The following is a 13,970-nucleotide window of genomic DNA, read 5'->3' as shown; positions in this document are numbered from 1 at the left end:
TTGTCATATGGGTGGTTTTTAAGATGTACAACAGCTATTATGAGGGGGAAACATATTTTCTATCTAAAAGCTCTTTGTAGGCTTTCAGATAAGAATTAAAGAAACCAGGTACCAGCATTGGTCAGTTATAGTACCAGTCCATTAAACCAAAAGATCAGTTTGGGGTTATTTGGAAGTAGTTTCCATAGGAATTTACACAACATGCTAAAAGAAATCCAAACCAAAAACCCCACCCCACATTATGCCTTAGCAGAGTATTTAGTCTGTCTGAATGCTAACTAGATGTTTGGATCTTATGAAAGCCTTCCTTTCATCTCTGCAAAATTTTGTAGAGGAACGAAGAAACAGCCTTCCCAAGCTAATTTTCTTCAGTTGTGTTCAATCAATTCCTGTATGCACAAGATGTTTGTTCAAAATCTGTACCCCGTACGATATAGAGTGAGGAAAGATCTTTGAAAAAGACTAGTTTCTAGGGTCATATTGCTGAAAGTTAAAGCTCTTCCCTATTGCATCTTCTGCTTAATATCCACACTTGTGGATTTCCCCCCCTCCTAAATCTTTACTTTTTAAAATCTGTACTACACAGCCAAAAGTGTTTTTCTTTTTGACATTTTTAAAGGCTTCCTTCCCATAGCATATTCCTTGTCTTCCCCCACTTTAGTTTTGTCAGATTTCTGCTTTTCTTCTTACTTTTAATTCGACCTGGTTCTTATCACAATCTACATTTTATATATTTGTCTTCCCCATCTTCCCCACTCCCCACAAAGACCTACAATACCTCAAATAAATGACTTAGTACCAATCCAGGGAAGTTTTCATATAAATGAATATATTGTCTTTTAAACTGCTTGAGAAATTAGGGCTGGGCTAACAGATCTGATTTCAAGTCTTGCTGCTGTCCATGTATGGTGGAGCCAGAAGGGGAAAAATATACCCTGGATTTGATTGTGTTTAAATGTAAAATTAATTGCAAATTGCAATTAAAATATATTTATTCCCTATGTATTTCATAGTATCTTTTAAAAATTATAATTTTTGGAAAGGTCTGGTTGACTTGGAATCGCAAGATGCACAACCCTGACCTCCTGGATCAAACTTCTACTTCTTTTATTTTAGTTAAATCATCTTCCCTGAGCTCCTCTTTTCTTTGTTCTTTCTTTTTTTCTTGAATATCCCGATTACCTACATCTCTTTTCTCCATCCTGGTATAGGTATTGCAATATAAGAAAAGATGTGGAGAACTGGAACAGGAATTACTGGAGAAAACCTCTGAGTGTGAGCGTCAGAAACAGATGGTCTGTATTTTGTGAGGGTTTTTCCCCCATTAATGATAAAGCATATGGCAGGGGCCCCAATCCCTGGTCCGCAGCCCATTGGGAACTGGGCAGCACATCGGTGGGCAAGCGGACAAAGCTCCATTTGCACAAGCAGCGAGTATATATATGAAACCATTCCCTCTCCTACCCTATCACCGCTGCCACTACTGCTGATTCTCAGAGCCACAAAGGTTAGGGACCACTGCAGTGGTGGGTTCCTTCCGGTTTGTACTGGTTCGGCCAAACCGTTAGTGGTTTGGCGCCTGGGTTGCTGGAACTGACAATGGCCCAGGCCTGCCACATCCCGAACCAGTTCTCCCGTGCCGCGATCTTGTTTTTGGCTTCTGTACATGCGCAGAAGCATTTTTATAGTACTGTGCATGCACGAGCTGCATATCCATGAGCGAACCGGGAATAGTGGCTGCCGGAACCCACCCCTGGACCACTGGCATAGGGCACTTAGACTCTTAATATTGTGTAACCCTGTTCTAAATGCCATATTCAATTCAGTGGAGTGAATGTTTGGACAATAGCCTACCCAGCCAAAAATCATATCTGATACACATATTTGTTATACAATTCATATCATTTCAAGATTCCCACAGGTTTCATGAATGTCCAGTCGTTTCTTCCAGTAATGTATAGTTTTGATTAAAGAAAGCTAGCCGAGTTCTTTATTATGAGGCAAATCTTTTACTCAGCCAGCAGCAATGATAATTTAAGGCTAAACTAGTTAAGGAAGAAAAAATAAATTTTTATGCGTGTAGGTGGTACCCCATAGAAGTTCTCTGGTTGGCTTTCATACAGTTACAATACGAAGTATATAAAATAAACCATTAAAACTTTAAAAGTTCAGCACAAATTATAGGCTAAAATCATATTCTTTTAAAAGACAAAGTGTAGGGAAGTTTGCCCTGTGACCCCGTGTTGTTAGCCATTGGAATACTTGTGAAGGTTTCTAAGCTGCTGACATTTTGCCAAAAAAACATTAATATCTGTAGAAAATGGCATTGTAGCAGCCAGCTGACAGGCAGAGATTATACAGAACTCTCAAGTATTCAGCTTTCTACATTTATAGGCTTGGATGTTAATGCAGCAGTTAATTAATAAATAAAAACCTTGTGAAGTCCAAACCTGTATTTGTAGCTCTCTGCAGACAGTTATCCTAGCAACTCTATATGATATATAGCAGGTACCTGAAAATAACAGCCAAATTAATCTTAGTACTCTAAGTCCTTATTGTTCATCCTAGAGGCACTATCTCGGGTGGTGTTTAATAGCTTCCCAACCTGGGTGTTCTATCTATCTTGGATTTCAAGTTCTAGAATTTTTAGCATTTGCTATGATATATTGTCCATGTATCTGGAAGTCATCCAGGTTGTAGACAGTTTTTTTTTTTAAATTCAGCTAAATAAGTTACAGTGTTTCTGAAACACTGCAAAACTTTACAGAATCTGAACAAAGAAGCATATGGAATTAATAAGCAAGGATGTTTTAACCTCTGTTAAGGCTTCTTTGGTGACCTGGAAAATATATACCTGATTGAGGCTTTTTTTCTGAGTTATATTATATTATAGTTGCAGGGGATGGTTTTAGAATGGCCATAGAATTTTTTCTATAAAAATAAAATTTGAGGGAAAGAAATATCTAAATTGTTTGATATTGGGAGCAAATGCATCAAATAAAACTGTCTAATCTGGATGTTAAAATTGCCCAAGCATCAATGGGGAGTTGAACAGATTAAAGGAAAAAATCTTAAAAGTGCCCCCCCAAAAAAGACGAAAACAAGATCAAAACATACTGAAAGAGGAAAACAAAAGAGAAGTAAAAGCGAGTGTTATGGAAGTGAGAAAGTTTTTTTTTCAGAAATCTGCCTCTTTGTGGAATTTCTAACTATGGTAGTCATTGGAGAATCGTATCAGTGGGGTAACATACAGAGTTATGCAAATTGAAGGCTTTGACTTCTTCAAATTCAACTTAGAACACACATCATTTCTAGAATTTGCCATTTGATGGCATTTTATAACATACCTTTCCTCTCAAATCTAGAAGTTCCTATCTGTAAAGAAAAGTTTCAGGATTTTAAGTAAGCAAATTGTATGGTATATGATACCTGCAATTGCATGCATATCCTAAATCTGCTAATGAATCTTTATGTACCTTAATTACTATTATAGTGCAGTCTTTTCTTTTCTTCTTTCTAGCTGCAGTCAAGATTAGACTCAACAGAATTACGTTTACGACGCATTGGACATGACCATAATACAGAGTTGGAGAACACTCTCATCCACCTAGAAAAAGCAGCAGAGGTAACTGGTGTTTTTCAGGAATCACATTATTAGTTTGGAAGATCCCAACTCAGGAAAGGATAATTAGTTGCTTTAAACTGAAACTGGCTGCTGAAATTTTATGGGATGTTAGCAAAATCCTTTCTGTGACATATTATTGCAAAAACGAGCAAGGCTTTAACCTCTGATTTAGACCTGAGAGATCTAGGTTCCATTTCTTGTACTTTAAGCCTTCTTACTGCTGATCACATGTAATCCTCAGCTTTCCATAGCTCTCCTGAATGGGACTGCACATCATAATTAGGAAGGTTCTTTCTCAGTTAACAGCTTTACCTCTTCCTCTTCTAAACAATACAGAGCATACCTTGATCAGAAATTCCATTCCAGGAATTTTAGGATCCAAGATATTATGTTGGGTGTCTGTGGATTTTCTATCATCTTAAGCAAAATCAATTTTGCAAAAACATGCCCATTGACTGGTTTTTGCAACAAACTAGCTGGGACTAAGAAATAAGGGCAAGGGGATGCAGGTTCAGAAAGCATTTGGAGGACCCCTGGTAATTATCCATCCAAAAAGTGAGAGCAGTTTCCTATCAGCACTAAATTACCATGCTTAGAATGATGCTTTATAATTCAAGGACTTTGATACTTGCAAGAAAATAAAGAAGCTTCTAAAATTGAGATGCCATTTGGCTTTAGAATACTCCCCTTCATATTTTTCAGTCAAATACTGACCTGAGAAATAAAACATAAACTTCCACTCTAGGGAGTTACCAAATATGGAATAATACACAGGACAATATATAAACAGAAATGAGACCCAGAGAGCATTGATACTACTGCAAAAGGGAAAGAAGAAATAACAGAAGCCCATGTAAAAAAATAAAGTGGTTGTCGGCAGTGTCAACCTAGGCAACTAATGAGAATATAATGGGATTATATGAACATGACAGAGGGATTTGTCTGTCTTAGAACAACCCACTAGAGAAACTGAAATTACCCCAGAGTGAGAATCTTGCTATTTGCTATATAATTGAATTGTTAAGTGTCCAGGATTTTTTAAAAAAAAATCTCATAAAGTTCAGAAGTAATTTCACCAGTGGAACAATAGATAAAATTGTTAAAATAAAAAATTATCATACACATGATCATCTGGTAATACCCACTAAATATAAAGCAGTGGTGATACCAAAATATAATTTTAACATATTTTATCTATATCTTAAATTATTGTATTCCAATTTCATTTTAGACTGTATTTTATTCCAATTTGATTTTAAATTGTATTTTATCCAATTCCATTTTAAATAGCTTTTATCAAATTTTAGTAATAATTTGTATCTGGAACTTTGCACTTTGATATGGCCCAAGGTAGGGCTAATCAATAAATAAAGAGAAATAAAAGCATTAGTGTCGAAGGAACTGTGCAGGCAGACAGATCTTCTAGGTAGCAATGACTAAAAGACTGAAGCTGATATAGGATTGCCACAATTAGCCTTAAACACGTGTTCTAAGCACATTATTGTGTAAACAAATAGGAAATTCTACAGGAGAAAGTTGGCAAGGGAGCTGAACAAAAGAGAGGAAAAGGCATTTATTTATTTCATTTGTTTACCATCCATCTCTCTTTGAAGCAAAATTAATAACAAGAAAAGCATTAGATGTAATTATTTATGCATTTTCAGCATTTGTTTATGGTAGTTATATATCTCGAATGTTTACAAGCCTGCAGTAATTGTGAGGGATTGTGTGATCTGCTGTGAAAGATGAACCTGTCAACCTCTGAGTTGTTGCTGGTTGCAAGGATTGTGCTATAAGAACTCTTCTTGCTTAAGCAGCTGAATTACTGTTCATGACTCACAGCAATTCTGGGATGTTTGTATTCCCACTTGCAATGTGTGCAGGCTTCTAGTGGGTTTGAGGAAATTGTCAAAGATTAGAGCAGTAAATGGACACACTACATTTAACTTAACAGAGGTCATCACATGTATTAGTATATTATGTTCAACATTAGAGATATTGCATAGAAATGAGTCAAGGAAAGTTGTAAAATATCCTACTTTAAGAATTCAATTTTATTTCTCCTGAAAGAAGTAAAAAAATTATCACACAAACAGTGGTGGATCTACAGCAGGCTTGAAAAAGAAAACAATTTTCTTTATGGAAGGCAGTCTAGGAAAGAAGCAAGCCCAGGGTTTCAGTCAGAAGCAAGAAGCATACATCCTATACTGTTGGAATTCAGCAACTGCTATGAAACATTTGGAACAGAAAAATCTACAAAGCCTTCAGAAGAGAGTGAGGATTTAGGATTTCTTCATAAGGATTAGCAAAAATGAGTTTGATCAAAGTTTGAGCTGAGTTTGATCGACTTACAATAATCAATGCACTGAAAAAAGTAACTTATGACCATTTTTCACACAGCATCCCCATGGTAATATGATCAAAATTCAGATGCTTGGCAACTAGTTCACATTTATGACAATTGCAGTGTCCTGGGATCATGTGAGCATCTTTTGTGATCTTCTGATAAGCAAAGTCAATGATTCACTTAACAACTGTGTTACTAACTTAACAATTGCAGTGATTCAGTTAACTGTGGCAAGAAACCTCGTAAAATGGGACAACATTCACTTAACAAATATTTCAATTAGCAACATAAATTCTGGGCTCAATTGTGGTTGTACTTTGAGGATTACCTATAGTACTATTGTGCCTTTCGTTTTGTTTTCCTGTAGGAGTGCTACCCTTTCCCAGATGAACACTTTACTTCAGGAACAGCTAGAAGAGGTGAAATGCTCGAAACAGAGACTAGTTGGGGAGCTAGAGAGGAATGCTACTGATATGCACAGGCTGAGAAGTGAACTAGAACAGAAGGTATTTCTTTGGTACAAAGGCAGGAAGTATTACTTGATTTTGGGTGGGAGGGAATGACTTACTACACTATCTATTTGTTCCATGTTACATTATTATAATGTACCACGGTAATTTGTTTATATTTTTCTTTGTGCATTTATTTATTTGGTGATTTTAATCAATTTAATATTCAAGCTCGGTCAACTGTTTATAAATTCATTTAGTCCCAGGATTCACTCTCCACTTTCTTTATCTTACTATTGCTGTTGGGGGGGGGGGAAGGTAAGAGGCATATGGAGTTAATTAAACTCAGCCTTTCTGATACCACTACACCCAGGAGACAGTTTTCAATTATAGAAGAATATAATATTAACTATAATATTTATCCAGTTCCATTGCTTTGAGAAATGCTGCAGCCTGTATACTCTCGTCTCCAGTAATCTCACCATGCTAATTGAAGCCTTCTGCACTATGTGCAAAGATTTGGAGGTGGGAGTTATTTGGAAGGGTTTAAACAGAGGATTACAAACATGTTTTTCCCAATCTAATTCTAATCTGGATTAAGAATTGTTCCTCCACATTGTTTCAGCTTTAACATGAATTGCATGACTATTAATAGCATAATTGTAATCATACCTAATTTTGTCCTCACTATTATTTTGTTGTTTCCCTTTTCATGTATTTCTCTCTTTTTTCAGTGAAATTTTGGAATAGTTATAGTTTCAATTTAGCATGTAACACAAATCCATTTTATATTTAGTTAAACTCACTGAATATAGAACTTTTGTTTAGAAAAATATAGAATAGGCTTTAGTCCAACAAATAACTGACTCATCTCTCAGAATGGTCAAATGAACTCACAAATTTATTGGAAATATTGTAGTATTTGTGAATTTGGTGAAATCAACAAGTTCATGAATTTTAATAGGTTATTCCAAATCCATAACTTTACTATGGAATTGTTTTTATATGTATACAATTTTGTTCAACTGTTTAGTCTAATGCTGGACCCATAGTTTTCATAGATTTATGCAACAAAAGCATATATTCTGAAAATAAGAAGGCAAAGATAGAGAATCCATATAAATGGAGAAGATGACTATTCCTCTGATTTCAAAGAAACTATTATTTATAGTTTGCCAAATTAGACAGGCAAAGAAAAGTTGTGGGCAATTGTTATTTCTTCAATGAAAGATACTTTCCTATTTTTTGCAGTATGTTGCCTACAAGTACTTTGTCTACTATAAAGAAGCTATGTAGTAAAATGCTTAGCTTTTATTACCACTTTTTTTGTTGGCCCAACATATCTGTTATTGTTTATATAAGAGTTGTATTATTAGAATAATATTTTTTGGCTCTCTGATTATTTGGCATTGGTTCATAAATCTTAGAAGTATCAGATCACAATATGAATTTTGCCATGTGTACATTTTTGGAGAATAATATTTCTCTTTCCGGCACTAACTAGGTTGATAGGATTTGGGGTTTTTACTATATTCTACCCAAATCTGAGTTCCTTTTTTCTGAACAACAATCTTCATCATTTTGATTCCATGTTAATTTTTGACATCATTTGAAATAATTTAAGCCATTTGCAGCGTCCCAGGTCAAGACAAGCAAAGTCAATGGAGAAGCCAGCCAGATTAAATCAACAACTTTGTTACTAATTTAACAACTTAACTATGACATGAAAGGTCGTAAAATGGGGCAAAGCTCACAACAAATGTCTCGTTTAACAAAAGTTAAATTTTGGGCTCAATTGAAGTTGTAAGTCAAGGACTATCTGCAGTTTATTAGAAACAAAATGTTACTTAGCACTTATAAATAATGTATTTTTTTCTTATATTTTTCTTCATTACTTATATCTTTTTCACTTATACTCTTCCAAGATATTAAAATAATTAATGACAAGAAACCAAGTAATGCATTTTTGATCCTGCTATTTTCTGAAGTTCATAATATAGGTAGCCCTTGATTTATAATGTTCATTTGTGATCATTCAAATTTACAATGGCACCAAAAATAGTGAGTTATGGCTGTTTTTCACACTTATGACCATTGCAGCACCTCCATGGTTACGTGATTTACATTTCGGATACTAGACAATTGGTTCATATTTATGACAGTTGCAGTGTCCTGAGGTCATGTGATCACATTTTGCAATCTTCTGACAAGCAAAGTTAATTGGGAAACCAGGTTCACTTAACATCCATGTTACTAACATGACAACTGCAGTAATTCATTTAACAAATGCGGCAACAAAAGTTGTAAAAATGGGGCAAAACTCACTTAACAAATTCCTTATTTAGCAACATAAATGTTGGGCTCAATTGTAATCATAAGTTGAGACCACCTGTACTTTGCCATGTTTCCCTTTCCAGGGCTTTCAGGAAAATGTTGATAAATAATCAGTAATCAGTAATTTGCTTGTATTACATTTCCAATAGTTCATAAGACTCACAAAGAATTCTGTAGTATTGTAGAAGTTTGCTTTAAACCAGTAATCATTAATAGTATGGGTGACCCCTTTAGCTATTCTCCATCAATAAAATGTTAAAAGTGATGGAATCTACTGTGTGCCAGTCATGTTTTTTTTCCATTATTCTTTCAGAGCTATGATTCCTATCTCAGCAATGAACACAGTGGGATTCTCCTGCTATGGCGTCAAGCAGCCACACTCCGTGGGAACTTTGCAGAGCTTCGCACAACGCTGGAGAGGTGAGTGTGGATGTGGTCAAAGTGTGTGTCTGTGTGTGTGTGTGTGTGTAAAAGTTAGGAAAGTTATTTGAAACCTTCAAAAAATAATAAATCTCAAATAATACTTTGTGACCTGATGGTTATCCTCATATTAGGAAACGGTTGTCCTTAGGTCAGATTATCTTTAATAAGTTATGCTCATGTCGAGAAAGTTGACACCACATAGCTCTGAATGCTTCAGTATCCCTCATTTGCGTAATATAATTGATATACCTGGAAAATGTTCTTATAATATATTTCTAATTTAAATAGAGAAGGACCAGGTTACTCAGTACATTGTATCCTGCCAGTTTTGCAGAAAATAAAACAATAAATCTGCCATTCAAATTATTGACATTCACCGACATACTGTTCCTGTGCCACCTGGAAATGTTAGGTAATGATGTATAGAATTCTGAGTGAACAAAGATATTATTCTCATATTCCCAGAGGACTTGCTGAAGCAGGAACGGACATGGCAAGAGCTTCCCGCCGCCTCCAAACTGCCTGTCTCAATTTGGATTCCAACTTGCGCCTTTCTGAAAATAGCTCTACCTGTTTGCTAGAGAAGCAGCTTCGGGAAAAGTCCGGGAGATGATTCAGCTACAGAGTTCTTGGGATGGAGAAAAGGCTGTTCTAAACTCCAAGTGAGAAGAATACTACTGTGTCTTTGATTTCTAGATTTCTTCAGATTATTAAAGGACAAGAAGATTTAAAAGGGCTATTCTGGGATAGGAAACCTTTTGGGTCTGGGGACACAGCTGGAATTTTGAGAACACATTATCCTATAAAATGACTGTCTTAGTGAGTATAGTTAGTCATAAAACATCTACTTCCCAGACAATAAATTAGCCCTCCAGGATTCTCTTCTTATCCCTGTTGAATTTTTATGGGACTCAAGGCAACTGCAAATAAATATATTAGAGGCTGGCACTTTGAAAGTCACATCCTGATTTCTTGACTTTGTTAACAACTCCAACAAAGATTGTAATGACTTCTTAAAAAATAACAGACATATTACTGAAAACATTTTTTATCATAACAATCATATGCATTTTACTTCTACATCAAAGTACAATTGTGTGTACCTGCAAAACTCCCTTTTCAGGACTATATTATATACATCTGATTTAGTATAGTTGTATGAAAGTTTACATGATAATAAATGTCCAACTTTAGGTATCTAGTTGAGACAGAAGGCGCAATGAGATCAGAAGAGCCAGTGGTACAAATGAGCATACTTATGTACCCTGACCTTGAGGACACAGGAAACCAGACACACGCACATACACACATGCACTAAGACATTGAATGTGCATTATCAACAAGAGCCTTGAAATCTCCTATGCTCTTGTTAATACATGTAATATATCAGGCAGAAAGTAAAAAGTAAATGTTGGAATGCTGCTTGAACGACTGACTTTTTTAGTTTGCACTCCAGAGGCAACCAGGCCTATGGAGGATATAGGCTATTTTCATTGCCTCCAAGCTCTGGTTCCAGACCTTGCTCCTCTTGAGCATTCATGTCAACAATACAAAGTTTCTTGCTGGATTTGCTTTTTTCTTATCATTCTGTGGTCTTGGATTAAACAGCATATTGTGATCTAATTGCTTTCAGCTCTTTTCTCCAGCCTTTTTAAGATGATGTGAATTGGAACTTTTGTTTCTTTATAACGATCTCAAAGATATAAATAACACATCCTTTATGAGTTACTGATTAATCCTCCTGACTAATACATCTTCTGTGTCTGGTTTCTTATTTTACAGGATTACTGAATTGACCACTTTGAGTGATAAGCTTAAGGAACAGAACACAAAGAAAGACAAGACAATCTCTGCCTTAAAAGTGGACATTCAGAAATTGGTACAACCCTCCCCCCAACCCTACTTTCTGTCATTCTGTCAAACAAAACCCCATATGTTTACCATCACAAGCATTCTCAAAAAGGGCATAATACCACAGTGAGCCACAATACTAGATTGATTTGCCTATTCATGTTTTTCTGTTTCCCCCCATGTCCATTTCTGAGCAACTGCTTGTCTTTGAACACTAGGAAGCCAGTAAAATTGGAGATCTAGAAGAAATGAAGGATCTGAAAGAGGAAACCGAATCTTTGCAACATACTTTAAAAAGCATCACAAAGGTGTGTGAAATATTAAATCATAATGTATTTTGTAGATAAAAAAGGTCTACCATTTACCTTGATGCATGGTACATATTTTATGTAAAATGTAACAAACTACATTTTAAAAAATGTAAATAAGATACCATTCATTAGAAAATTCTGTCGCATGGGACTCACTGAAATGAATGAGAGCTATGAAAGAATAGTATTCTGCTGTAGAGGATAAGCATTTGGAGCCTGGTATAACATTTTCACAGATTATGCCCTTGTGTAATAGAATTGAGTTATTTGGGCTGGTTCTTAAAAGCCATCTGGTTTTTTGACACAAGCTTACTTTCTGGTTCCTAAATCTTAAACCAACAAATTGACAGCAATTATTTTTATGAGAAAAAAAAGATCGATCTGAATTTTCTACCTGAACATTTCTTTTCATATAAGGAAGGTCCTACTGGATACCCAAAGCTGTTCCCCTTAAATTGTAAGAAACCCAACTTTTTTTTCACCACTATATAGGGGATATGGATGTTATTTGACTGACTTTAAACAAGCTTAAGGAAATGATGTGTTAAATTCCCATTTGATATCAAGTAGACACCTATGTATATTTAGTAACAATACAGGGCGGGGCATAACCTTTTCCTAGGGGGTCACAGCAACACTTGTAATAACAACACAAATAATTCATACACCATTCGAAAGCCCATCAAAAACTGAGTTTATTGACACGATTTAATAGTCAGTATGACCACCATTAGCCCTTCGAACAGCATTCAAACGAGGTGGATAAGAACACAACAAATCTTCAAACAGTTCCGTTCGATTTTCCAGATTTTTCAACACAGTTTCCAAATTCATTCTCAAAGTTTCAACCGAATATCGATTTGACCTTGCTCCTGAATCATCAGAGCTTCCACTTCATCCTTAATTATGGCCCCAATGTTCTCTGCCGGATTGAGATCTGGCGAATTTCCCGGCCAGACGTCATTGCCCCAAAATTCAACATTGTTTTCCTTTAACAATTGCTGAGTCGCATTTGCACGCATGCAAGGAGCTTTGTCATGAAGAAAGACAGCCTCACCAACCACCAAGACATTGTCTGGATCACTGAGAAATGGAATGACATTCTCCAATAAAATTTTCTCACGGAAATAACTGCCATCCCAGGATTCCCCTTTATCCTTCAAAACCCAATGCAGTTTCTTGGCTGTGAAAATGACGAAAATCCCGATGCAAGTCGGATTGCGAATGATTTGTCGATATCGTTCATGTTTGGCGATGTCGTCGATGTCTTTAGCCCAAATTCGATCGTTCTGGAAATTCGGTTTTCGAATGGCATAAACGAAGAATTCGTCAGATGGCGCCAAATGAAGAAAATCTTCCTCGGTCCATTCAGACAACCAATCGCACAACCAAAGCCGATCTTGAACGTGTGTTTGAGTTTTCAATGGTTTGCAAATGACGTGGAATGGCTTCAAACCTTCTCGTTCTCGATATCGGCCGATTGTCCTTTGATCAACTCGTTTTCCACGAATTTGAAGGATTTCTTGGGCCACTTTTCGGTTTCCTTTTCGTTGTTTGCGACTGCCAGTTGCAATGATGGCTTTGCTTTCTTGGGACAGTTGCAGAGGACGCCCTTCTCCAAATTTTGTGAAACATTCTTGGGCTGTTTTGTTCCAATTATCAGTAACCCAATCCGGATGACGTTTCAATTTGTTTGCAATCCATTTTCGATTGATAAACGTCGCTCCAGCATCGCGAGCCTCTCGAAAGGCAATGCATTTTATTCTGTCAATGATCCTTTGTTCTTCCGAATCGAATTTCCAGCCATTCTTAAAGCAAATTTAACATTTAATAGCTCATTCAATTCAGTTTTTTATGGCTTTAAAATGAGGTGTCGCGGAAGTTGTAAACTGCTGTTGATCTTGCTGTGACCCCCTAGGAAAAGGTTATGCCCCGCCCTGTAGTATTTTTAAATCTCAAATTTCCATGGCCGCAGATTGTACAGGTCACATAACTCCCTTGTCTCACACAAGTTGTTTATTGAATGAACAGAGGCTACTTCTCCCTTTAGAGAATGCCCTTGAAACATTATTAAATATCCAATGAGCAGACCCAAACTCACATTGCAGATGGGCTTCCGACCTCAAGCAATATTCCTTTGCTAACCATAATAAAATACTCTGGGGCTGAGCTAAATTAAGGATCCAAACATCTGTCCTCTTGAATGCAAAGCAGGGGGGTCTGAAGTACTGCTCTGAGATCTCAACATGTTGAATAAATGTCAGTCAGGAGGCAAATATTTGAAAACAAATGACCACCTACTTCAATATAGTTTCATCATGGGAAGGTTTTGTACTATATGTTATAATTTTACTGCAGCTGTATAAAGCTATACCATAGAGAACAATAGTTCAAAATTACTGGAAAAGTAATGGAATTGTCATCCCAATACACTGTGACCTAAGATGTGCTACCCTTATTTCTGATTGTTAAATAAAATCATAAATTAGGGCCTGCCTTTTAAATATGTTTGTTGTACTTCACAATGCCATCTGAATTTAACTTAAGAGTCACTGGAATCCCAACTCTGACATTCTAGGCAGTACCCATGCACCAGAATCTTTTCAATAACATTCATTTGATTAGGATTT

At 36.1% G+C, this 13,970-nt stretch overlaps 1 protein-coding gene across 1 annotated transcript in view; it reads left to right on the top strand.

The window, feature by feature from the left end:
• CROCC2 (ciliary rootlet coiled-coil, rootletin family member 2) overlaps nt 1-13,970 on the top strand; it is a 101,166-nt gene that overhangs the window by 15,067 nt on the left and 72,129 nt on the right. Inside the window, 9 exon segments of the mRNA XM_032224820.1 lie at nt 1,212-1,295; nt 3,521-3,625; nt 5,580-5,581; nt 6,340-6,504; nt 9,071-9,175; nt 9,644-9,777; nt 9,780-9,840; nt 10,961-11,057; nt 11,248-11,337. Coding sequence (XP_032080711.1) covers nt 1,212-1,295; nt 3,521-3,625; nt 5,580-5,581; nt 6,340-6,504; nt 9,071-9,175; nt 9,644-9,777; nt 9,780-9,840; nt 10,961-11,057; nt 11,248-11,337 — 843 coding nt within the window.

Source organism: Thamnophis elegans, chromosome 10 (genome assembly GCF_009769535.1).
Source record: "Thamnophis elegans isolate rThaEle1 chromosome 10, rThaEle1.pri, whole genome shotgun sequence".
Lineage (NCBI taxonomy): Eukaryota > Metazoa > Chordata > Lepidosauria > Squamata > Colubridae > Thamnophis > Thamnophis elegans.
The sequence above is the reverse complement of the archived record's forward strand: the minus strand, read 5'-3'. Positions and strand labels throughout refer to the sequence as shown.